The sequence below is a fragment of the Pan troglodytes genome, chromosome 18 (genome assembly GCF_028858775.2).
Source record: "Pan troglodytes isolate AG18354 chromosome 18, NHGRI_mPanTro3-v2.0_pri, whole genome shotgun sequence".
NCBI classification, from domain to species: Eukaryota; Metazoa; Chordata; class Mammalia; order Primates; family Hominidae; genus Pan; species Pan troglodytes.
Window position 1 is genome coordinate 48271857 of NC_072416.2, and position 23521 is coordinate 48295377.

At 52.1% G+C, this 23521-nt stretch overlaps 2 protein-coding genes across 18 annotated transcripts in view; one reads left to right on the top strand and one right to left on the bottom strand.

Annotated features, from left to right (window-relative positions):
* ADCY7 (adenylate cyclase 7) overlaps nt 1–17942 on the top strand; it is a 51719-nt gene extending 33777 nt beyond the window's left edge. For 5 of the 10 annotated variants that reach the window (XM_063797817.1, XM_016929807.4, XM_016929806.4 and 2 more), the window contains exons 9-26: nt 556–714; nt 923–1055; nt 4206–4397; nt 4771–4805; nt 5349–5432; nt 5623–5695; nt 6895–6992; nt 8172–8256; nt 8512–8637; nt 9396–9494; nt 10533–10726; nt 11535–11628; nt 11868–12023; nt 12722–12868; nt 13788–13892; nt 14122–14236; nt 14833–14957; nt 15171–17942. In XM_063797817.1, the coding sequence (XP_063653887.1) occupies nt 556–714; nt 923–1055; nt 4206–4397; nt 4771–4805; nt 5349–5432; nt 5623–5695; nt 6895–6992; nt 8172–8256; nt 8512–8637; nt 9396–9494; nt 10533–10726; nt 11535–11628; nt 11868–12023; nt 12722–12868; nt 13788–13892; nt 14122–14236; nt 14833–14957; nt 15171–15317 (2167 nt within the window). In that variant the 3' untranslated portion in view covers nt 15318–17942. Of the gene's footprint in view, nt 1–555; nt 715–922; nt 1056–4205; nt 4398–4770; nt 4806–5348; nt 5433–5622; nt 5696–6894; nt 6993–8171; nt 8257–8511; nt 8638–9395; nt 9495–10299; nt 10384–10532; nt 10727–11534; nt 11629–11867; nt 12024–12721; nt 12869–13787; nt 13893–14121; nt 14237–14832; nt 14958–15170 lie in introns of those variants that run through there. The other 5 variants (XM_054668368.2, XM_063797821.1, XM_063797818.1 and 2 more) reach the window with 1 other exon arrangement.
* The window catches only part of BRD7 (bromodomain containing 7), a 55603-nt gene continuing 45357 nt past the window's right edge, over nt 13276–23521 (bottom strand). For 2 of the 8 annotated variants that reach the window (XM_024349829.2, XM_016929815.4), the window contains 6 exons: nt 23379–23490; nt 21774–21830; nt 20463–20577; nt 20030–20173; nt 19673–19816; nt 18816–19052 (listed from right to left, as the gene is read on the bottom strand). In XM_024349829.2, the coding sequence (XP_024205597.1) occupies nt 18997–19052; nt 19673–19816; nt 20030–20173; nt 20463–20577; nt 21774–21830; nt 23379–23490 (628 nt within the window). In that variant the 3' untranslated portion in view covers nt 18816–18996. Of the gene's footprint in view, nt 14323–18815; nt 19053–19672; nt 19817–20029; nt 20174–20462; nt 20578–21773; nt 21831–23378; nt 23491–23521 lie in introns of those variants that run through there. The other 6 variants (XM_003315094.6, XM_054668371.2, XM_054668370.2 and 3 more) reach the window with 5 other exon arrangements.

Below are 23521 nucleotides of genomic sequence, written 5' to 3' on the forward strand. Positions count from 1 at the left end.
CTCCTGGGTTCAAGCGATTCTCCTGTCTCAGCCTCCCAAGTAGCTGGGACTACAGGCGCCTGCTACCATGCCCGGCTAATTTTTATATTTTTAGTAGAGTCAGGGTTTCGCCATATTGGCCAGGCTGGTCTCAAACTCCTGACCTCAGGTGATCTGCCTGACTCAGCCTCCCACAGTGCTGGGATTACAGGCATGAGCCACCACGCCCGGCCCCCAGTAAACTTTTAAAACCCAGCCAGTGCTGCTGGGCAGGGAAAACACCCAGTGATGGTATTTTAGGTCCATCAACATGGGCTGTAGTGACTAGTTGGAATTCCTCCTCCCTCCTACCTAGCCCTTGAGGTCAGCTGTGGCCACACCTACTTGTATGCTCCCGGGGATGGGGCACTCAGCTCTTCCTGAAGAGGCAGCCCCATCAGGCTGAGAACATTCTCTCCCGTGGGCTGAGCGCCTGCCCTGTTCCCACATGCTGCCCTGTACCCACCCCACACCTGGGAGCTTGAGCCTGTCCCAGGGCTTAGGCAGGGCTGGGATGACTCGGCCACTCTGCCCCAGGCAGGTGCGGGAGGCCACGGGCGTGGACATCAACATGCGTGTGGGCATACACTCGGGGAATGTGCTGTGCGGGGTCATCGGGCTGCGCAAGTGGCAGTATGACGTGTGGTCCCACGACGTGTCCCTGGCCAACCGGATGGAGGCAGCCGGAGTACCCGGGTGAGGCTGGGCTGGGTAGCAGCAGGGACAGAGGCCTGGGGCTGGCTGTGGATGGAGGGTTCTGCGGTTGGGGGTGGGGGTCAGGTGTGGAGGGAGAGATGAATGTAGAAAAGCTGGCCTGGGGCCCAGGCCTGCCTGCTGTGCATCCCTGGGTGGATGCCAGCCCTCTCTGGGCCCCAAGGCTCTGCCTGACTTGGGTCTCCCGTAGCCGGGTGCACATCACGGAGGCGACGCTAAAGCACCTGGACAAGGCGTACGAGGTGGAGGATGGGCACGGGCAGCAGCGGGACCCCTACCTCAAGGAGATGAACATCCGCACCTACCTGGTCATCGACCCCCGGGTACGAGGGCTCAGAGGCCGCAGCTGGGGGGGACCCGGAGGGACTGGAGGGGCCCTGGAGAGCCTGGCCCACACCTTGGAGGAAACCCTCATGTGGAGGGAGAGGTGGGGAAGGGCCCTGCCTGGGCAGGAGTGAGCTCCCTGTTCCCAGGCACATTCTAGGCACTGAGTAGCCACTCCCTGGGCCTCCATTCTTTTCTATGTGATGGGAAAACAGCGCCTGCCTCACCAGAAGGAGCTAATCCGAGCGAGGCCTTCGCGGTGCGCCTGGCACGTCACAGCATTCTATGTATTCTCGTCACTCTTGGTTTATTTTCCATGAGGTGGTTATTAATCTCCCAGATTTCCGAGAGACACACTTTCAAAACAAGCTTTGGATGAAACTCAGGAAAGCAGGGAGTGGCCTGGGAGCCACTGGGCAGGAGCCTCTGAGTGTCCTGGGTGCTGACCGCAGGTCCCCTGGTGGCTCCAGGACCCCACGGTGGAGGAGGCAGTTCCACTGCCCTGGCCAGGTGGGGCCCGCCTGGGCCTGTCTGCTGCCCGACCCTGGCCTGCTTCAGGGAGTCCGGCACGTCTGGCCACTTCTCTGTGAATCATCCTTGAGGCTTGCTCAAGAATGTCGGCCCAGCCAGCGAGTGGCTCCTTTCACTCTGGTCCTCGCTATGCCTTGGGGCTGGCCCGACTGCCAGACCCTGGGGGACCAAGGGCTGGCCTGTGAGCCTCCCTACACATCTGCTGGCCTCACTCTGCCCCCAGCACCCCCAGTGCTGCACCATCCATACTGAGCCAGCATCTGGGAAAACCCCTGCCGGTACCTGTGTCCCATTCCACCACCCTCCTAGAATAGGGCCCTGATCCTCGCCCTGTACCCCGGCCCTGGCCCCGCCCCTCCAAGCCCCTTCCCCTGCTCTCCTGTCCCCCTCACCCCACCTGGTCTCCTCCTGCCCGTCCACTACCAGGGTGGTGGCACCCGCAGGTCCCTGCACTCAAAACACTCCTCCCTCCGTCCCTAATGCCCTTGCTTGTTTATCCATTTTCCTTGTCTGTTGTCAGCATGAGTGCCATGCCGGGGGGCTCCTCCTCTCCAGGCTGCAGCCCCCCACCCCGTGCTGAGATGGATGCCCGGCTCGAAGCTAGTGCTCAGATAGCCCTTGAATGAGTGAAGCAGAGCTCCTCACCCAGGAGGCTCCAAAATCCACCCCCGCAGGCTGCCAGGTTGAGCAGGGAAAACTGCAGGCTGCCTGGGCCGACTTGAATTTCAGATAACTGTAAATCATGTTTCGCATAAGTGTTGCACGCAGTACTCAACTGGACAGTTGTATTTATTTGGCGGCCCCACCTTCCCCCCACCCCACCCTACCCCACCCCACCCTCTTTTTTGTTTAACTTCATTTATCCACGCAGTTGAAAGTTCAAAAGGTGTGAAGGGCGTGTTGTAGAAAGACTCCTTGTCCCCAGCCGGCACATCTCAGAGGGGACCTGTGCAGTGAGTTTCTTGTATTCCCTCCACAGGGATTTTCACGGACACCGAGTGAACTGCGAGTCCCCCCACCCTTCTTGCTAAGGTGGCAGTGGCGGGCCCCATGGTCGCGCACCCTGCATTTTTCCTACCTTGGGGACATCCCTCCTGTGTGCAGGGTGCTCGTCTGTAGCTCCTGTTTTTGACATGGAGGTGGATTTTCTGCACTGGCTTCTATGGGCTCTGCCTCACACCATCGCTGCGTGGCCTGGCTGGGGCAAGGTGGGCTCCTGTGGACTGGATGGTGGCTGCAGCTGCCCCCGTGGGGCTCATACCAATGCCACGCCCATTCCGAGTAGGCATGTGTTTGCTCAGAACTGAGGAATCTGATTTTTGTTTCTGCTTTTTATTTGTTTCTCAGGGGGCTGGGGTGTCTGGATTCTCTGCTAAGTGCCAGTGACCTTGAACTTGAGTGGCTAGGTGCTGTGTAGGCAGAGTTGTCACAATGGAGGAGGGGACAGAGAAACGCACCCACCCCCACCAGGTTGCTCACCACAGGGCCAGCGCGCTCTTCCTGCTCTGGGACACTCACCGAGGCTGAATTCCACATGGCTCCCGTGGCTAGGCAGATAGATGCAGCTAAGGGCTTAAAAATGTTTCTATCCCAAAAGGAGGTGAGAGGTTTCCAGGAAAGTTGCGCTGTGGCTTATCGAGTGCTTGTAGCTGTGGAGGCTTGTCCATGGGGTGTTTGCAGGGCCCTAGGAGACAGGACTTCTGGAGGCAGAGGAATGTTTCAGGGGCTAAGGAGAGACTCAGCAGACCTGGAGCCCGCTTAAGCTCATCTCTGGTGGCCTTGCGGGTCTTTCTCTTCCCTGTCCCTTTTCCAGTCCTGTCTGGCCACCCCAGCTGGCGAAGGCCTCAGGCATGTGTTCTTGGATCGGGGTGGGGGTCTCAGGTCTATGGCATGAGTGGGGGCGGGTAGGGCTGGCCGTGCATTCAGGGCCTGGCTGAACTACTGAGTGTCCAGCATGAGGCTGGGTCTCGCAGGCACATGGCAGGTCATGGCCCTGTGCCATCTGCGGTTGGGGGCCACACAAGTGGAACTCCCTGGATCGCTGCCCTGGGGGTTGGCTGGCCTCTGGCTTGGCCATTTCTCGGGGCGGCTAGCACCCCTCTTCCTCCTGGCTGCTTCTCACAGGAAGGAGCGAACGCGTGCCGGCCACACGTGGGAGGGTAGGGTAGGATGCCTGTGGCTTTCCCAGGCGCCTCCTGGGGAGGAGCTGATGGGTGCTCAGGCCCCAGGGACTCTCTGGTTCCAAGGAGCCTCAAGGGCAGTGGGGCCTCGGGCTTGGGACCCGAGCCCTGCCTCTCTCCCTGGGGAGGCAGAGCAGGGTATGGGGTTGGGTACAGTGGTGGGTACCTGCTAGCCTCTTCTTGGCCTGGGGCAGGGCCAGGGCACCCAGCTGGGACCCCATATGGCCTGGCCTCAGAGTGCACCAGGCTTTGGCTGGCTAGTCCCCAAGGGCAGCTGCTCTCCAAGGGGACTGCAGGTTGAGCAACTTCTTTGCTGTTTATTTTTTCACGGGCTCAGGGTGGCGTCACACTTCAGGGAGAGCCGGATGGGGATGGCGGCCCCTTCCTGGGCCGAGAGGGGAGGAGGTGGCACAGGCCCATGTCCATGTCTGCCCGCAGAGCCAGCAGCCACCCCCGCCCAGCCAACACCTCCCCAGGCCCAAGGGGGACGCGGCCCTGAAGATGCGGGCGTCAGTGCGCATGACCCGGTACCTCGAGTCCTGGGGGGCGGCACGGCCCTTTGCGCATCTCAACCACCGTGAGAGCGTGAGCAGTGGTGAGACCCCCGTCCCCAACGGGCGGAGGCCTAAGGTAGGTCCCCCTCCCACCCAGAAAGCCAGGGATTGGGGCCCCAAGCCAGGACCAGGAGAGTGAGTGCTGAAGCTCTCCTGCCCTCTCAGCCTCACTGTCCCCATCTGTAAAATGGCCACAGCCTCTGCCCCACCTCCTGGGGCTGGAGAGGAAGCAAAGACATTTGGAGAATACTCCAGGATGGCCAGGAACATCCCTGTCCTCCTTGATGCCTGGACCACGCTCAGCTATAGTCAGGATGTCTGTGGCTTGGATGACCCCAACACCTTGTCCTGTGTATCAAGTGCCGGAGGGGCTGAACCTGGCCCAGCAGTGGCCTTCAGGGCCCAGTGTTCTGGGGAATGACTGTATCCTTTCCTCCCTTCCCTTTCAGAGCGTTCCCCAGCGCCACCGCCGGACCCCAGACAGGTGCGTGCCCTGCCCTCCTGGCCAAGTCCTGCTGCAGCCACCTCCTCCAAGCAGGCTGCCCTGACCAGCCTCTGCCCAGTGGGCAGCTCCACAAGGCCCAGCCCAGGACCTCTGTGAAGTTGGCCAGGGCTTGGGTCAAAGCATTTCTAGGAACCAGAGTTTCCTGGCCCCTGGCCCTTCTACATGGCCACATGATGGAGCACCTGTTGTATGGTGCCCTGGCGGGGTCAGTGGAGTCGGTGGAAGGGAAGGAGATGACTGTGGGTGTCCTGGTCCCCATGCCAATCCCGGGAGTGTAGCCGAAGATGCCTTAGACTGGGGCTCGGGTCTGCCCTCTGCCTCTGGCTTGGCTGCTGGCCAGCTGGGCCATGCTGGGCCATGCTGGGTCCTCACTCGCCCTCTCTGGGCCTCAGTGGGACCCACCCATTCCTTCACCATCCCACCTGAGGTTCTGGGACCCCACTGGTGTCTACGTCTACACCCTCCTCTGGGAGAGTTGGAGGTGGTCGCTGTGCCGATGCAGTTGTGGGTATCTGATTCCAGAAGCATGTCCCCCAAAGGGCGGTCGGAGGATGACTCGTACGATGACGAGATGCTGTCAGCCATTGAGGGGCTCAGCTCCACGAGGTGAGGTCTGAGACCTCTGTCCACCCCCCTCTCCTCTCCCCCTCGGATAGGGGTCCCCCATATGGGCAGGCCCATCTCATACCCCATGCCTGGTGGCCCAGCCTTGTTCCTTCCCCCTGCCTGCTGCCACCTCCTGAGGGAATGGACCCCTTCCCAGCCCCCTCCTCACCGCAGCTGCCCCTGCCCACAGGCCCTGCTGCTCCAAGTCCGATGACTTCTACACCTTTGGGTCCATCTTCCTGGAGAAGGGCTTTGAGCGCGAGGTGAGGGCCCCCAGCAGCCTCCTCCGCAGAGGGACGGGGTCTCCAGGCCTGGGGTGGGGTGGGGGACGCAGGTCATGGGGCAGCCTGCGTTCCCAAGACCGGCTAGGGGAGGGGCACTGAGAATCCACAGCTGCTCCTGGGCGGGGGGCAGGGGCGGGGCCAGTGCAGCACCAGCCTGGCTCTCTCTCGTGTCGGCTTCATTCCATGACCCAAATGCACCAGAGATTTGCCTCCATGGGTCTGCAAGACTTTTGCTCCGTCCAGTGCCAAAGCCTTAGCAGATCCTGGCATGGATGCCTCAGGCTGATGGCACTGGCCTTGCAATGAGACGAGAACCCAAAGCTCAGTTATCAGTGTCCTGTCTTGCTGCTATGAGCTTTTTGTACTGATAACGACCATTTCTTTACTGAGCGCCTATCTGGGTTCTGGCAGCATCCTCGGCACCCACATTATATAATTTAACCATCACACGGCCAGCCCAGGGGTGCTGCTATACCACTTCACAGAGAGGAAACTGGCTCTCAGAGGCTTCAGAGCCTGTCCCCAGCTTCAGGTGTGGCTCCCTGAGTTGGGGGCTTCCTAGGTGAGGTCACGAGGAAACCTGCTGGCCAAGTGACCTGGCAGGGTGTGGCCAGTATGGCCAGGGCTGCCGAGCCTGCTTTCCTTCCCTGTAGCAGGAACCCTTCTGGGGCTGTGATCCTGCGATGGTGCCTGGGTGGGAGTGGGGGTGGGGGGCGGGATGGTCTCCCTACCTGCCAGCTTCTTGGTTTGAGGTGAGGACAGCCCCGGAAGCTCAGACTTGGCTCCTGTCCATGTACTTGGGGCCATGAGCTCTGCAGGGACCTTGGAAAGAGAGAGACGGGTGGTGTAGGGCAGGGGAAGGCATTGTCTTCAAATAGGAAAAAGCTGAGAATGGAAACAGATGAAACTTACCAAGTGTAACATCACCTGGAACTGAAGGAGGGTGGGAAGGTTTTAATTATTTTAAAAATAGAGATGGGGTCTCACTATGTTGCCCAGGCTGGTCTCAAACTTCTGGGCTCAAGTGAACCTCCTTCCTCGGCTCCCAAAGTGCTGGGATTACAAGCGTGAGCCACTGTCCCAGCAGGGAGGTATTTTTTTTAAAGCTGATTCACTGGAGGCAGGGTGGGCAAGTGGCACTGCAGGTGGCCACCCCTCACAGTCCCTGCTGCCCCCAGTACCGCCTGGCACCCATCCCCCGGGCCCGCCACGACTTTGCCTGCGCCAGCCTGATCTTCGTCTGCATCCTGCTCGTCCATGTCCTGCTCATGCCCAGGTCAGTTGCAGGGAGGGGTGTGGGGGTCCGGCCTGCTGGGATCCAGGCTGGAAGGTGACTATGAACCTGCAAGGAGCTGTGTGATTTGGGCTGGAAGGGGTCGGCTGCTGGGGTCCTAGCAACTGGACCAGGGGCTGTGGCTGCACACCTTGAGTTACCAACACTTCTTTTTAATAGAATGTGTGTTTTCTGCCACAGGCCTCCCTACTCCCTAACGTCTCTCTCCTCAGCCACCTGTCATATGTGTGGCCTGCATGCATTTTGGTTGACAGCCCTTGCCTTATGTGTTTGGAGTGCTAGGAGGATAGACTCTGAAAACTGTAGGCGCCATCCTTTCTCTCTTATATATAGGGAAGTTGGGGCACAGAGGATTAATGATTTATCCAAAACTCACTGAGATTCATGCTTCTGGCTCTAGGGCCCTGCTGGTGGGGTATAGGGATGGGGGTGAAGTCAGAGGGAAGGGGGATCTAAGGTCAGCTACTTGGTGCTTTCTAGAAGAGCAGTTAGGCCGAAACATCGACCAGGATTGTGGTTTTGGCTATGCTTAATAAAGACATCATAGGGAGGCTGCGCGTGGTGACTCACGCCTGTAATCCCAGCACTTTGGGAGGCTGAGGGGCGAATCACTCGAGGTCAGGGGTTTGAGACCAGCCTGGCCAACATGGTGAAACCCCGTCTCTACCAAAAATACAAAAATTAGCTGGGCGTGGTGGCTGGCGCCTGTAGTCCCGGCTACTCGGGAGGCTGAGGCAGGAGAATGGTGTGAACCTGGGAGGCGGAGGTTGCAGTGAGCCGAGATCACACCATTGCACTCCAGCCTGGGTGACAGAGCGAGACTCCATCTCAAAAAAAAAAAAAAAAAAAAACGAAGAAAGATGTAATAGGGAATGCGTTTTTACAGTTTTTTCTGAGTCTAAAGGCTGCAGAGACATTGCTCATTTCTTATACACTTGGACCAAAAAGAGTGATATGGTCTTGACCTCAATCTTCATAATCTAGCTGGGCCCTGTGTATTGCCCATGGGGCAGCTGGGCCACAGTTTTCACAGGTCCCCTTTGCTGTGGGCAGAATACCAGGTAGGGTGGGGACAGGTGGCTGTGAGCCAGATGATTGGTGGGGGCGGTGGTCCTGGGCAGAAGGCCCTAGGCAGAACTGAGGTTCTTCCCTCCTCTCCAGGACGGCGGCACTGGGTGTGTCCTTCGGGCTGGTGGCCTGTGTACTGGGGCTGGTGCTGGGCCTGTGCTTTGCCACCAAGTTCTCGGTAAGTGGGGAGCTCTGGCCCCGCGGGCCCTCCCTCCCTGCCTCGGGACACCTGCCTAGGAGCCCTCCCTGGTGAGCTTGGCCGGGCTGAGCCCCTGCTCTGGTCAAGGTTGGGTGCCCATCTCTCCTGCCTCGGGGACAATTTCCTGAGTGCCCTGGAGGCTTCTCCCGAGGATACCCCTCCCCAGGCTGCCAGCGACCAGCCCTCCTTGCCCAGGCTGTTGGCTCTGGGTGACTTGACCCTGTTACCCCACAGAGGTGCTGCCCAGCTCGGGGGACGCTCTGCACTATCTCTGAGAGGGTGGAGACACAGCCCCTGCTGAGGCTGACCCTGGCCGTCCTGACCATCGGCAGCCTGCTCACTGTGGCCGTCATCAACCTGGTGGGTCCTGTGGTGGGGAGGCAGGCCTCCGGGGTAGAGGGAGACCTCCAGATTTGGGACGCCTACAATGTGGCCTTAAAAGCTGCCTCTGGTTGTCCTCTCCCCCGAGCTCAGCAGGTGGATGTGGGGGGTTCCCCTTTGTAGACTCAGGGCTCCTCACCTTTGGGTTCTCAAATGCGGACTTTGGGGGCCCAGAGAGCTTGTGTGGCCAGCCCCAGGAGGATGTGATGCCTTGAGCCACCACATCCTGACATCCCATTCATTCTTCACGGCCCTTCTGAGACTCAGTTTCCCCTCTCGGGGATGAACCCTTGCTCCTCTGCTGGTGCTCAGAGGCTCAGTGCTGCAGAAAGCAGCCTGCGGGACACTTGTCCACCTCTCTCCCAGACCCCGCATCCTGGGCTAGGGCCTCTCCCTCACCTCTCTGCCCCGGACCCTGGGTTTTGGAATGTGTTCCTGTGACCACCTCCCTCAGGGTCACCTGGGGAGGCTGAAAATGTTGGTCCCGGCCCCTCCCCCTGGCTGCTGCCGCTCTGCGGGTGTCTGCACCCTCATCTCCTAGCCCGTCTGCCCTCTGAACCTGACGGCTGCTGTGGGGAGTCGGCACGGCGGCTTGAGCCGTGCTCAGAGCTGATCCCAACGTGAAACCTCAGGCTGCTGTGATACTCATGGTTGCCTGGGGCCCACCTTGCATGGCTTGGGCAGGTTCCAGCGTTCTTGTCCCTGGACTAACTGATGGGGACCTGTCTCCTCTACAGCCCCTGATGCCTTTCCAAGTTCCAGAGCTGCCTGTTGGCAATGAGACAGGCCTACCGGCCGCGAGCAGCAAGACAAGAGCCCTGTGTGAGCCCCTCCCGGTGAGTGCGCCGGGCCCGGCTCCGTGGCCTCATTCAGAGTGGGGCTGCTGCCGCCAGAGGTGTAGTTTGGACCCTCAAAGCATGGGTGCTGACCCCTGAGAGCACAGCATGTGGAGGCTGAGAACAGCCTCTCCTGCAGAGCTGGGAAAGCAGGGCCCCATGGGCCCAGCTGGCCTCTGGCCCAAGGGAGTGAGGAGTCCTGGCCTTGGGAGGCTTGGTCTAGGCTGTGTGGGTAGGCAGGGAGTGAGGGGAGCATCTGGCCTTGTGCGGGTCTCTGGTCAGGGCACTTCCTCTCTGACAGGCCTGTCACTATTTTATACACGAGTATGCACAGCTCAGGGAGGGGCTTCATTAGGTGGTGGCGCCAGGGCAGGCCCAGACAGGCTGATGGCAGAGGTCAAGGTCTCTGCCTGGAGGGCCTTGCAGACAGCAGACTCCGCAGCTTCAGAGGCTGGCAGTGCAGTGAGCTGGGCTCTAAAAGGCAGAAAGATTCTGCGACAAGGGACAGCGTGGGAAAAAGCCGAAGCGTGTGTTGGGAGCAGTGGGGTTTTGGGTGGGTTGTCTCCTGGAGAGGGAGTGGGGAGAACTGGGAGATGGAGCCGGGGGCAGGCTTGATCCAGACTGGGAGGTGCAGGAATGCCGGGGTGAAGAGCGTGGTCTTTATTCTGGGGGCTGGGGAGCCACAGCACAATCTTGAGCAGGGCAGAGGTCCTTTGGGAGGGTAAGCTCACAAAAACTCAGGGAGGCAGCTTGGATGCATGCACGCTCCGGCCTTGACCTTGACTGTGGTCTGTTGTATCCACAGCACCTGCATACTGTTTTTTCCCGTTTAAATGAGCTCACTTCATAAGAAATAAAACTACAGTGAAAACAACACTGGACACTCTTAGGTCTCATTGTTTTTTGTTGAGAAGGGAGGTGGTAAGGCAAGAGCGTGATGCTGAGGTGCAGGGAGTGGGGCTCTGTGGTATGTGCTGGGCTGGAGGCGAGAGTACGTGGTGGGGTGGCCCTGTCCTGAGTGACACCCTGCCCCCTCAGTACTACACCTGCAGCTGTGTCCTGGGCTTCATCGCCTGCTCGGTCTTCCTGAGGATGAGCCTGGAGCCAAAGGTTGTGCTGCTGACAGTGGCCCTGGTGGCCTACCTGGTGCTCTTCAACCTCTCCCCATGCTGGCAGTGGGACTGCTGCGGCCAAGGCCTGGGCAACCTCACCGAGCCCAACGGCACCACCAGGTGGGGTCCCGCCCGTCCCCATCCCCATGGTGGCCTGTTCATCTGGTGCCTGCCGGCTCGCACCAAGGGGCTTCTGTGTTCATGGGGAGTGGGCACCTTGCAGGGCGGGGCTGGCAGATGGTGTCCAGCGCTCAGAGCCGAGGAATTCACTGGCAGGTTCTTTAGGAAGTCCCTGGTCTGACAGAGGCCACCGGGTCATCCTGTTTCCAGGCCAGTCTAGTGGTGGGGAGGGAAGGAGGCTGCAGCTCTAGCTCTGTGCCTCTCAGGGCCACATCCTGGGTCTCGAGTTCTGGAAGGAGCAGTTGCTTCCATCTCTTCCTGGACAGGTGGTGATACCTGAGGCTGGCAGGGCTGGGGTGTGTGGTTCTAGGGGTTCTGGGTCCCAAGTGGATTAAGGAGCAGACCTGGCCCCCCTCAACAAAAAAGCTGGAAGCCTGGGACCCAGAACAGAACCTGCTCCTGTGGGTCTGCCCCGCACCTGCAAAATCCTTATGCCACCCATCCACCCCACCCCGCCTGCCACTGACCCTGGCTCACCAGGAGCTCTGGGCTCCCTTCAGGCCCTCATCACAGCTGATTCTGGTCATTCAGGGGTGAGATCAGAGGTCTTCCCCACAAGGGCTCCCCCATCTCCCTGCCCACCTCTCCCCTCCCCCCTTTATAATACCCCGAAGTTGTCTTGTTTTCTACCCACCCCATTAGAATCAATTTCCCCTTTCCCCTGGGTGTGCGTGGCACCTGGAGAGCATGACTCAGTGGGTTGGAGTGGTGAGTGCTGGGAGTGACTTGGGCCTCCCTTCGCATTCAGTGGCACCCCTAGCTGTTCCCGGAAGGACCTGAAGACCATGACCAATTTCTACCTGGTCCTGTTCTACATCACCCTGCTCACACTCTCCAGACAGGTAAGGAGGCTGGCCCCCCCGCCCAAGCTCTGCCCACTTTTCCTCACCTCCATCTGGAGATGGGGTGGGGCGGGCTCATGTGGAGTAGCAGAAAAGACCAGAGTCCTGCCAGGAAAGCACTGGTCCCCTGGCCAGAGGCTCCAAGGACGCCAGGGACAGACAGACCTGGCTAGGAGATGCACAGCAGCACGGCTCCCACTTGCCTGTGGACGGGGCGCTTATGTTGCCGCCGTTTGTAGATTGACTATTACTGCCGCTTGGACTGCCTATGGAAGAAGAAGTTCAAGAAGGAGCACGAGGAGTTTGAGACCATGGAGAACGTGAACCGCCTTCTTCTGGAGAACGTCCTGCCAGCCCACGTGGCTGCCCACTTTATCGGTGACAAGTTAAATGAGGTGTGCTGAGAAGGGACTGGGGCGGGGGCAGGGAGGCGGACGGTCCAGGCGCAGTCTGTAGGGTGAAGGTGTGGAGTTGGAGTGCATGCTGAGCTTGGCTTCCTCAGGTCCTGGCCTCACTGGGATGCCCAGGCGACAATGTATGGAATCAGCTGTGAGAGCATGGGCCTGGGGTCAGGGACCTGGGCTCAAGTGTGGTCGTGGACAAGGCACCTTGCTTTCCCAGGCCTTGGTCTTCACCTCTGTAAAATGGGCTGACAGCACTTCCCCACAGGCTTGTGGCGAGGATGAAATGTGTGTTCAGGGGTTTGTGATCTGGACATTCTGCGTTGATGAAAATGTCTGTACTTCTACTAGTTATGTGTAGCAAGTTTTCTAGATAGGAAACGGAGGCCCAGTGAGAACGAAGACCTCCCGTTACCCTCCACTACTGCAGAGGTTCTCACCCCATGTGTACATGGAAACACCCATGGTGCTTCTGTGAGCAAAAAACCAACCTGAGCCTGACCCTCCCTGGCCACCCAATTCTTAATCACCCGGTAACAGCCACCAGATGAAACTCATGCAGCCCGCCCCCCTCCCCAATCCCCGAAAGCTGGGCTGGGCAGTTCAGTGCCATCTGCTCCTGAGGCCTTGCCACTCTTCCCCTGTCCCCTCAAGAGGTGAAGTGGTGTAAGGTCCGGTTTCTTCCCATCCAGGACTGGTACCATCAGTCCTATGACTGCGTCTGTGTCATGTTTGCCTCCGTGCCGGACTTCAAAGTGTTCTACACAGAGTGCGATGTCAACAAAGAAGGGCTGGAGTGCCTACGCCTGCTCAATGAGATCATTGCCGACTTCGACGAGGTACAGCCTCTAGCCCAGCCTTGCGCAGCAGCCCCCACCCATGCTGGAGAGGGAAGGGCGGTGGCACCTGCCATCCTAAAACCCAATTTAAAAATGTGACACAGGGCTGGGCAAGGTGGTCTATAATCCCAGCACTTTGGGAGGTCAAGGTGGGTGGATCACTTGAGGCTAGGAGTTCGAGACCAGCCTGGCCAACATGGCGAAACCCTGTCTCTACTGAAAATACAAAAAATTACAAGCTGGGCTTGGGGCGCACACCTGTAATCCCAGCTACTTGGGAGGCTGAGGCAGGAGAATCGCTTGAACCTGGGAGGCGGTTGCAGTGAGCTGGGATCACGCCACTGCACTACAGCCTGGGCAACAGTACACAACTCTGTCTCAAACAACAACAACAACAACAAAAAAACGACGTGGCCCGCCTGGGGGGAACATACATTACACAGAATATAAAGGTACACATTTCTTTTTCATTCTGTTTTATGCAGCAAATCATTCGTTGGCATCTTCTCTGTGATGGGCAGCTTGCTAAGATTAGATTCAGGCCCCTTAGCTTCATTTCCAACTAAGCCCACGCTATCAACCAAGCCAAACAGAGGAAATCAGTTTGGGTTGAATTCTTTGCTGGAGACAAAGAATCTACATTCCTGTGTAGATAATGCTGTGTTTGCTCTGTGCAGACACAGATGGAAGGGAAGAGGGAGACAGTGTGGGGACGGAGACAACAGGAAGAGCAGGAGCCGCCAAGGGCCATGTCCTCACCATGCTTAGTCATGCGCTCAGCTGGCAGGGCAGCCATGAGACGTGTGTGCGAGAGGCGGCGATGGGTGGAGGGAACCCCCACACCCTTCCTGAGGAGCGGGGGCAGCCTGGCTGCGGCTATGGAGTGGCGGCTGCTTCACCGCTTCCTTCTTGCCTGCAGCTCCTACTGAAGCCCAAGTTCAGCGGCGTGGAGAAGATCAAGACCATCGGCAGCACGTACATGGCAGCTGCAGGGCTCAGCGTCGCCTCAGGGCACGAGAACCAGGTACTCAAGCCCAAGAGGGGAAATTCAGCTGACTGTCCTCACTTAAAGGTGACCTGTCACCTTACTTGAAGGGTGTGCCCTTATCCCGTCCTGGGGGAGGGGCACAGGTGCTTGTAGGGCTCAGCCAGGATTTTAGTGGTGGGGATCCTCAACAAGAGTGGCACACCAGGGCCCACTAGGTCTGGGGGCTCTGGAGGTGCAAGGATCTGATCCACAGCCTGTCCCGCAGGAGCTGGAGCGGCAGCATGCCCACATTGGTGTCATGGTGGAGTTCAGCATCGCCCTGATGAGTAAGCTGGACGGCATCAACAGGCACTCCTTCAACTCCTTCCGCCTCCGCGTCGGTGAGCCCGGGTGATGGAGCGGGGTGGGGAGCCCCTGCCTCTAGGCCAGTCCACCCAGTCTGTGCGGCACAGCTGCACCTCGCCATCTATTATGAAAGGTTTTAGAAATCCCTCTGATCTGACAAGCTCAGCAGTTGGACAATTATTCTGACGTTTTGCATATAGTTACCATTGAGAGTTTTAATAATACGTAACTACAGAAAATGGAGAACCAAAATTATTGTCTGTAAACAGGTGACCTTAAAATATAGAGAAGGAAGCAAAGTTACTAAACCTAAATAGTTGCGGGCCTGCACTCAAAGCCAGGCCTTTGTTAATACTTTTAACAAAGTATTCTTTGTTAAAAGGGAGATTAGCAGATACAAGTGTTAACATCAAACCCAGACTTCTGAGTCTGAAAAAGAGCTGGCCGGGGAATGCCCTCCTCATACCCCAAGCCCGACTGCAACACAGTGACTCTGGGAAGCAACCCAGCCTTCACTCTAGTTGTTTTGTCCCCGCATCCTGTGCTGGGGTATGGATTCTCTGGCCTCCCCTAAGAGCAGAAGCTTGAGGCTTTGCCTGCACGCTTGGGTAACTGTAAACATCATCTTCAGGCATAAACCATGGGCCTGTGATTGCTGGAGTGATTGGGGCCCGAAAACCTCAGTATGACATCTGGGGAAACACTGTCAACGTGGCCAGCCGAATGGAAAGCACTGGAGAACTTGGGAAAATCCAGGTAAAGACCCACTGGGGAAGCAGGTGACTAAGGGGAAAAGATCTTCCCCAGAGGTGAGGGGACTTGGACTTAAGAGCTGCTGTCTCACCCAGCAGCCATGGTTCTAGCTATCACACTCTCCAGGGAAGGCAGACTGTGTGCCTGGGCAGTCTCTATCTGTCCCTACCATGACAGGTGTTCTTCCCGCCTCTGAAGGTCTCTCTTCCTTTTCAGGTTACCGAGGAGACCTGCACCATCCTCCAGGGCCTCGGGTACTCTTGTGAATGCCGTGGCCTGATCAACGTCAAAGGCAAAGGCGAGCTGAGGACTTACTTTGTCTGTACGGACACTGCCAAGTTTCAGGGGCTGGGGCTGAACTGAGGGCTCCTGCTGGATTCCGAAAAGGCTGTGAAGCCAGTCTCCTTCCCTGAAGCAAGCCCAGGAGAAGACTCCGCCCCACGCCAATCCCAAAGGCATGCAGATGGCTGTGCATGTTGGCTTCTTTGGACCTGCACTGGAGGATTTCTCAGACACATGCACCAGATTCTGGCTCGAAGCAGCCACTGAGCCATAATGCGCAGGGGAGGCCAGAACCTCTGTGCCTGGTCTGTAACAGTTTCCAGGCCAGCTGGAGAATGTTCACTGGTTCAGGGCTGACTTTGAGATCTTTGTTCCCTGAGGTGCTAGGCAGGCAACTTTAGCACATGATGAAAACAGACTTCCACCTCAGTGGCCTGTGGGCACGCACAAGTGAGGTCTGTTTTTCTAGACACCAAGGGGGGAGTAAGCTGAGCTGTCTAGCACGGATTGGAGACTCCCTCTCCCTGGTAGGCCTGGCAATGACAGCATTTCTCACAGAGGCATTCTGGTAAATGAAGCTGAAAGGGGTGTTTTACATCTGTAAACGGTTTCAAACAGTAGAGAGAAAAACACCACAATTAACACTGTTACTTTTTGCCTTGTCTGGCATGTTTGTTTTAAATGAATACATTAATGGGGTTTTTATCCTTTTGAATGACTTTTTAGACACTAGACATAAATCTCTTCCCTCCAGTGTATGCTCTGCCTTTTTAACCACTGACATGTAAGGAGGACTACTGTCTAGCATCAGCTTATGGGGTCAGCTGGCTGTGGGGATACAGTCCTGAGGAATGAGGAATGTGGTCACAGCAAGAAGGCAGGGAGCAGCAGAGCCTTGCCTTTGAATGAGGCAGCTTGTGAGGCAAGCATTCTGGAGAGAGGTGCTTTGAAAGTAAGGTGCGGCCTTTCAGCTCTTCCTTGATACACATCTTTGCGTTCTCCCCTGCCGTCCTTCAACTGTATCTTACTTTTCTTACCAGAAAGGAATGGAGTCTGTTTAGAGACAACTTGGACAACCTGTGAGTGCATCTCTTCTTTTCCTTTAGTCTTCACAGCTAACTCTGGAGAGCTTCAAAACTAGAAGGATCTACTCCGCATGGGTGCATGCAGAGGCTCCTGGATCTGGGAAGCCCGCCCCCTCACAAATGCTGAGCCGTTCTTGCTCTGAAACTGCGTGAGTCAAGGCAAATGCAAAAAGCCAGGTTTTGGGGATGTGTCTTACTGTGCTTCAACTTCCCAAGGAATTGAAAGTCAACCTGACTGTAACAGGGTGAGAAATGACCAAACTGCCCATGACTTTTTCTGAATGGACTTCATAACCGGAAGACTTAACCGGTGGCCTCATCACCAGAGCATCGCCAGGATTTCTAATGCACTCAGTTTCCCTACATAGCAGGGATTCTTAGCTAGGTGTCCCCATGAACCCCGTAAAGTTCTACACAAAGTCTTGCATACAGGAGCCTTCTTTACAAGATGATTATACAGGGTTGCAGATTGGGTGACTGACCAGACTTGTTGGGGTCCTGGGATGAGATGCCCCCGGCTGCAAATTAAGAGTACAGCTAAGTGCGGGGGTGGCGGTGGAGGGAACGAAAATTGAACCTGTCTGCCTGTGCTGTGTCGTGTGGCTTTATCAGCCCGAGGAAGGGCAGGTGTATTCTAATTTGCACAAAGGTGCTGGGTAGACTAGTGGCAGCTCTCATGTGCTGCACATAACTGGAATCAGTATGAATAGAAGAACTTGCTGTATAAAGGAATTTCATGGTAACAATGCTGGTAAGGGCAATTAGCCTCGCTTAAGTTGCCTTTTTTACACACCAAAACTTTTTACATGAAGGGCTGGTTTCACATGAATACTATACTGAAATCTGTGCTCTCAAGATCTAGCAGTGACCAGGGCTGCCCGGCGGGGGCTCTCCTGGCAAGTCAGGAAGGTTTCTGTTGCTAATATAAAACATAGAAACACATTAGTGCACTGGGCCTCTCTGAGGTCAGCATATTTGTACTCTTGGAATATTTAAGTTGTTTTTTTCTTCAGTAACAGAAACCCCAGTTGGGAGTTTAACAAATAACTGATTACCACTCATGCATTTTTATTTCCAATTAAAGCAAAGCACTGTGCTGTGCTCAGATAATAATAGTTTGTAAGTAAGTTTTTAGTTTTCAGTGTTCAGGTTATAGAATATAACTGACCATAAAAATTACCTGCAGGTATTTTCTTTTTATGAACTTGTTTTTAAATTACCAAGTAATTACTGGTGTCATTTTGTTTTATGACAGACACATGTATCTAACAAACAAACAGTGACCTTCTCCATGGGTCAAGGACTTCCTTACAATTTCTCCTGAGTTAACTTTTGTGAAAATAATACCTGAAGTTTTTTGGCTTATTGAGGAAATTTCCTAACAAACAAACAAACAAACAAACAGAAGAGAAGATCATTAACCACTGTATACTTTGTGTATATAATAGGTCAGTGTAAAGAAATATGATTTGAGGTGGTGCATGCAAGTAACTAGGGTTTATTCTATATAATGAGTATTTATAGATCTGTAACATTTGTTTCAAAATGCTGTTTCATTTTTATAAAGTACCAGTGTTTAGCTGCTTTTTATACATTAAATTAGCAATTTGAAAAACTCAAATATCTGAAGGTATTTTAAATTTATTTTCGTGGTCCTCATGAACTCACTAGAGATTAAAAGTAGTCTCAAACAACTTGAAAATTTGACTCTTTTAGCATAAGATTTTAAGTCTTTTGAGGGAATTAATTTTCCTTTACCCTATTTGTTCTTCCTAAATACTAATTTTCAAAGTCAGGAAAATGGAAATCAAACGGCTTCCTGCCTGGGTGATTTATAGGAGGATTGTATAAGGGCCTTCAAACTTAATTTGTTCACTGAACAAGGCTATCTCCATCCTGATTTTTTTCCCTTGTGTATAACAGGTTCTATACAGATTCAGCAAAATCACCATTTATCTCGGCTTGCTGATAAAAGGGGGCCATGAATCTTGTGGTCTCCTACTTAGAGTTCAACTCCTTGGGTACTTGACCTTTGTATTTCAGATAAACAGTAAGTAGAAATGTCACCTTTTGGTAATCTGGTAATTCCCTGATCTATTCAAGGATGACTTAGTTTATCTTATTTGGCTTATTACTTTGCTATAGTACTAAGTAACTCTTTCTTTAAAAAATGGAAAAAACCAAAAAAGAACACTAGCCATGTGACAGTGCTATAAAACTCCCAGTGTGCTTTTGTCAGGGGTGAGTGGGAGGTGCCTAATTACCCATACAAGGGCATCATTCCCACTGGGTATGCAGGGGCAGAACCACAGCAGTAAATTCTAAAATTATTTCAAGTATGTTCGTATAACGGAAAATCTCACTGGATGGGGCCGTTTTAAGAACGTTTCTTAGTGATGGTCCTGTCTGTGGGACATAAGGAAGAAGCATGGGAAGGCACTATTTTGAAAGAATGCTGCACAGGTATGGCAACAGCCCCAAGCACATTCCTTCCTCACGAGTCCCACGTCCAGCTTTATTACCTAATACAAGTCCAACCTCTGGAACATTCAAATTCGCTGTTCCAAAGTTTAATTAAAAACACAATTTACAAATATTTAATATCTTCTGAAAAGCATTTCTAAGTTAAGAATGAAAAAGTATGTACATAATATATAATCAAATACCAGGCAGCCTCAACTTCCACCAGGTCCACACTCAGCAACATCCGTCTTTTTAGGTTCTTCAGTGTCTGAAAGAAAAAGACATCACTTAATTCAACATTGTTTTTACCTTTTAATTAAAAAGGGGACACGAAAGTCAAGCTGCCATCCAGAAGCATAACTGCTGAGAGCCCTTCTTCACCACATCCAAGGCTGAAGACTAGGCGCATTATCAGGTGATCATTGTGGCTCTTCTGCACACAGGAAATCTTTATTAATTCTTTAGACAAGATAAAAAGAAAACTAAGAGTAGTTTATACATTAAAAACAGATAAATGTTCCTTTTACAGTTGACCCTTCTTATCCATGGGTTCCACATCTGCAGATTCAACCAACTGCCAATCAAAAATATTTGGGGAAAAAACCCAATTAAAAAAATACAACAAACAATGAAAAAAATATAAAAAATACAGTCTATTAACTACATTCTATGAAGTATATAAGTAGAGATGATTTGAAGTATACTGGAGGTTGTGTGTAGGGTATAGGCAAATACATTTTATGTTAGGGACTTGAGCATCTACAGATTTTGGTATCTTTGTGGGGTAAATACCAAATCCAGGGTCCTGATACCAATCTCGGGCAGACACTGAGGGATGACTATAGTCACCATAGCTTTCTGCTTTCCCAGAGAAAACAGGGCACGTACCTTCTGTCAAATCCACAAAGTTGTTTTCCATGACGGGGGAAGGAATGGAAATCCCCATTGCTTTTCGAACTCCATACGTGCTTACGATATCACCTGGAGTTACTTGCTGTGCAAGTTCTTTAAGATTACTGGTCACTTGTTCAGCTAAAAAGAAAAACAAAGTTCCAGATACTAAAGCATGGTTCCTTTAGATAGAGGCATCCCAAAGAACAGTAAATGTACACATGCAAAGAAAACAAAACAAACTGTCCCTGGGATTCACATCAGCATTACTCTATAGTGGCATCACCACTGTACTCAAGAAGTTTTTTCTTTGAAGCATCCCGTGACTCTCCTCTTATGGGAGGCAAAACATACCAAGATGCATTTCTCTGTATGAGGGACCCAAGAGACAGATCATGTTTGGAGGGGGTCTGGTGCTCAAACGTTCATTCTGGGCTTCCTGGAGTTCCCTGAGCAATCTGGTGGTCTCATCAAGTTTCTTCTGGAATATTTCAGCTTCTGTGTGGTAAGAAAAAGAACACACTGAAGAAAACAGACACACTTCTGTTTGATCTTGTGCAGTAAACCGAATCCTAGGCTCTAGGGCTTTGCTAATTATTGGTTAGCCTTCTCCCTTCAAAAGAGTAATCCGCTTGAAATGAAATCAACACGCCATACCCATTCATTTAACTTGGTAAGCCAAGATCTTCCTGTGGTGAATGGCTATGTTAATCTGCACTTATGAGACATGAAATCTTGACTGCCCACATCATGCAGTGTTTCAATCAAACCCTCTGGAGACACTTACCTTCAGAGTCAAAAACTTCAACTGGAACGCCAAAATTTGTTACTGCTTTCAGCGCTATGAGCCTGTCTTGAGTACTGGAGTCCAAACGCCCTGGTGGCTCTACTTCTGTAATCTGCTTCAAAAGGAAAAACAGGCAATTACTGGCACTTGCTAAGCCACAGCAGTGTTAACTAGAAATTACTCAGATGGCATGTATTTACAGGCAAAGTTATTCTACCTATTTACTATGGAGTCCTAATTTTGATGCTTACAGAAAATGAATTTCCAGAACACCCTTTTAAAATGCTATTCCCAAATCTTGGCAAAAACAGGTATTCAATAAATCCATACTTCTGTGAAATGTAATGATGTATCTTATACAATTTATATCATTTGTTTAGTATGGCAACTATTCTAAAGATGAAGTAATGAGAGCCTTGTTGTTGCTTAAACTGTGAAGAGCTTTTGGTGATGACAATGCCTTGTGTTTTCGAGATTCAAAGACTATTTCATATTTCAGTCCATCTAGTCCGTATACTTGCATTCCTATTGATACACTTCCTGGGTCTTCTCCAGGCCTCCAAACTAGGCTGTCAGTATTGCATGAGAGAAACAAAATCTTAAAAAGGATGGAGTTGGCCTGGCGCAGTGGCTCATGCCTGTAATCCCAGGACTTTGGGAGGCCGAGGTGGGCGGATCACCTGACGTTAGGAGTTTGAAACCAGCCTGGCCAACATAGTGAAACCCGGTCTCTACTAAAAATACAAAAAAAAAATTTAGCTGGGCATGGTGGCATGCACCTGTAATCACAGCTACTCGGGAGGCAGAGGCAAGAGAACTGCTTGAACCCAGGAGGCGGAGGTTGTAGTGAGCCGAGATTGTGCCACTGCACTCCAGCCTGGGCAACAGAGCGGGACTCCATCTCAAAAAAAAAAAAAAAAAAAAAGATGGAGTTTTTATTTTCAGAATCATTAAGACTCAAGAGTTTCCATAACCTCAACATTGCTTTTTAGGAATAGATCAACCCAGATATTAAGCAATCAAAAGCTAATGGTTCCATTTATACTATGGTATGGCTCTCCAACTCTAACTCCATTGATCCACCTGATTTCTCTACCTACATATGGGCTAAAAACTTGTGGTGGAGAAACTGTATAATTGTGCAACTTGGCACTGATATGCATTTATGGTTTGCCATTTCAGCTAGGCCCTCACAACTCTACTCACTAACCTTTTTCCTTCTTACCCAATGGGCCTTCCCATTCTCAAGACTTCTCTTACTCCCCTTATTTTCCATTTAAATATTTCTTGTAAAGTGTAAAATAAAATCACCTCCATTTCTTTTGCTGTGTCAAGTGTCCTAGTATGGCCTTCACCTTCAGGCAATGACTATAAGGATGAAGAAAAACAGCTTTTTAGGAAAACACATGAAGGCAAATATCAAGGAAAAGAGAAAACTGTCAGGAGTTTCTTGGCAAGAGAAAATGAATACAAATATGGACTACTGGAATATAATTTTTCAGGCCAAAATGACTAAATATAATTATTAGCATTTTGAGAGGATTCTGTGAGCTGGGGTACTTATTACTGGTGATGTTATTTCCATGCCTGATCAAAAGCTATATACATGTTTAAGAAGATATTTGGTAAATAACTTATAAATATGTAAATAAATGGTATCTGTTTTTATCAGAAAAATCCCTGACAAGAAGACAGGAAGGAGTTCTAGGGATTACTGTGCATGAACACAGCAATATTCTCAGATAGCAGAGGATTACTGTAAAATAATCAAATGCTACAGAGAATGTGAAAGCTTCCCAATCTTGCTCTTCAGAGATAATGCACCCAGGAACAAGAGACAAATATATCATGGACATCAATCAATGATGTCATCTTTCTTTGAAAGGTTGTGAGTTATTTAACCAATTCCCAATTTCTAAAAATTATCAACAATGTATCCTTATATGTAACTTTTGTTATTTTTTCTAGAATAAATTCTGAGAAGAGGAACTGCTATATTGAAGGACAAAGACACTTGACATTTTGAAACACATTGCCATATTCACCAAATGAAAAATATTCAATTTTCGTTAGACTATTAATTCATTCAGATTAATTGATGAGGATATGGTAAAAAAATATGTATTTTTTAAATTGATGTAAAATTTCATTTTTTAGGTCATGTGATGAAAGCAGTCCAAGTGCGGATATTTTACAGCAGTCATCGTTGGGCCTGACCGAGGCACTAACCTCAGCTCTGCTGACAGGTCACCCAGCAACCATATGTGCAGTTGTGAGCAGGGTACCAGGCACTACAGTCACAGTCACCATTAAGAGTTAGACCTCCAAAAGACACAGGGTTCCTCTAACTATTGTGACAGGAACATTCTGGAGATCAACTCTCTTCTGTATCAGTAGGAACATTTTCTGGTTCTAATCCTTAAGCCAAAACTCTGAATGATTCCAGATTACCAACTATCTCCAAGTGAACTAGAGATAGCTTACAAATGTTAATAAAATAGCAATGAGGAAGCTTTTTACTTTTTAACTTGAGGTTCCTCCCGATGTGCTACTACTGCATGAGGAAAAGCCATTCCCTATCATTTTAGCCAACTTAGTTTCAGGCCAGTGAGCAAAACTTTCCTTTTTTGTTAGAGGACACAATGCCCACTGACTTCTGAGTTGTAAACCCCATTTTTGAGTCCTACATTCCCAAGATGAGGAGATAAGGATAATGCTCAGGCCCTCACAGATCCTGGTAGCTAAATTACTCCTTTCCATTTATTGTCCACCCGTGGCCTCCAGCCGGGCTGGGCTGTCTTTCAGGGCCACAGAGTTCAGCTGTCATACTTGTTAATCCCATGGTTTCATTATACTGAATGACTAATGCTTGAGAGTCGATAATAAATTACCCTGTTTCGTTAGCAGTGTTCTTACCATCTCCATCTCTTGTAGGGTCCTGGAATGCCCTCCTTTTGTTAAAACATCCAGTAAACTATCTGCCATGACATACGGATAATCTTGGCACGTGGCCAAAAACTCATGGATGCTGCAAGAGACAGTTAGGAAAGTCTCACATA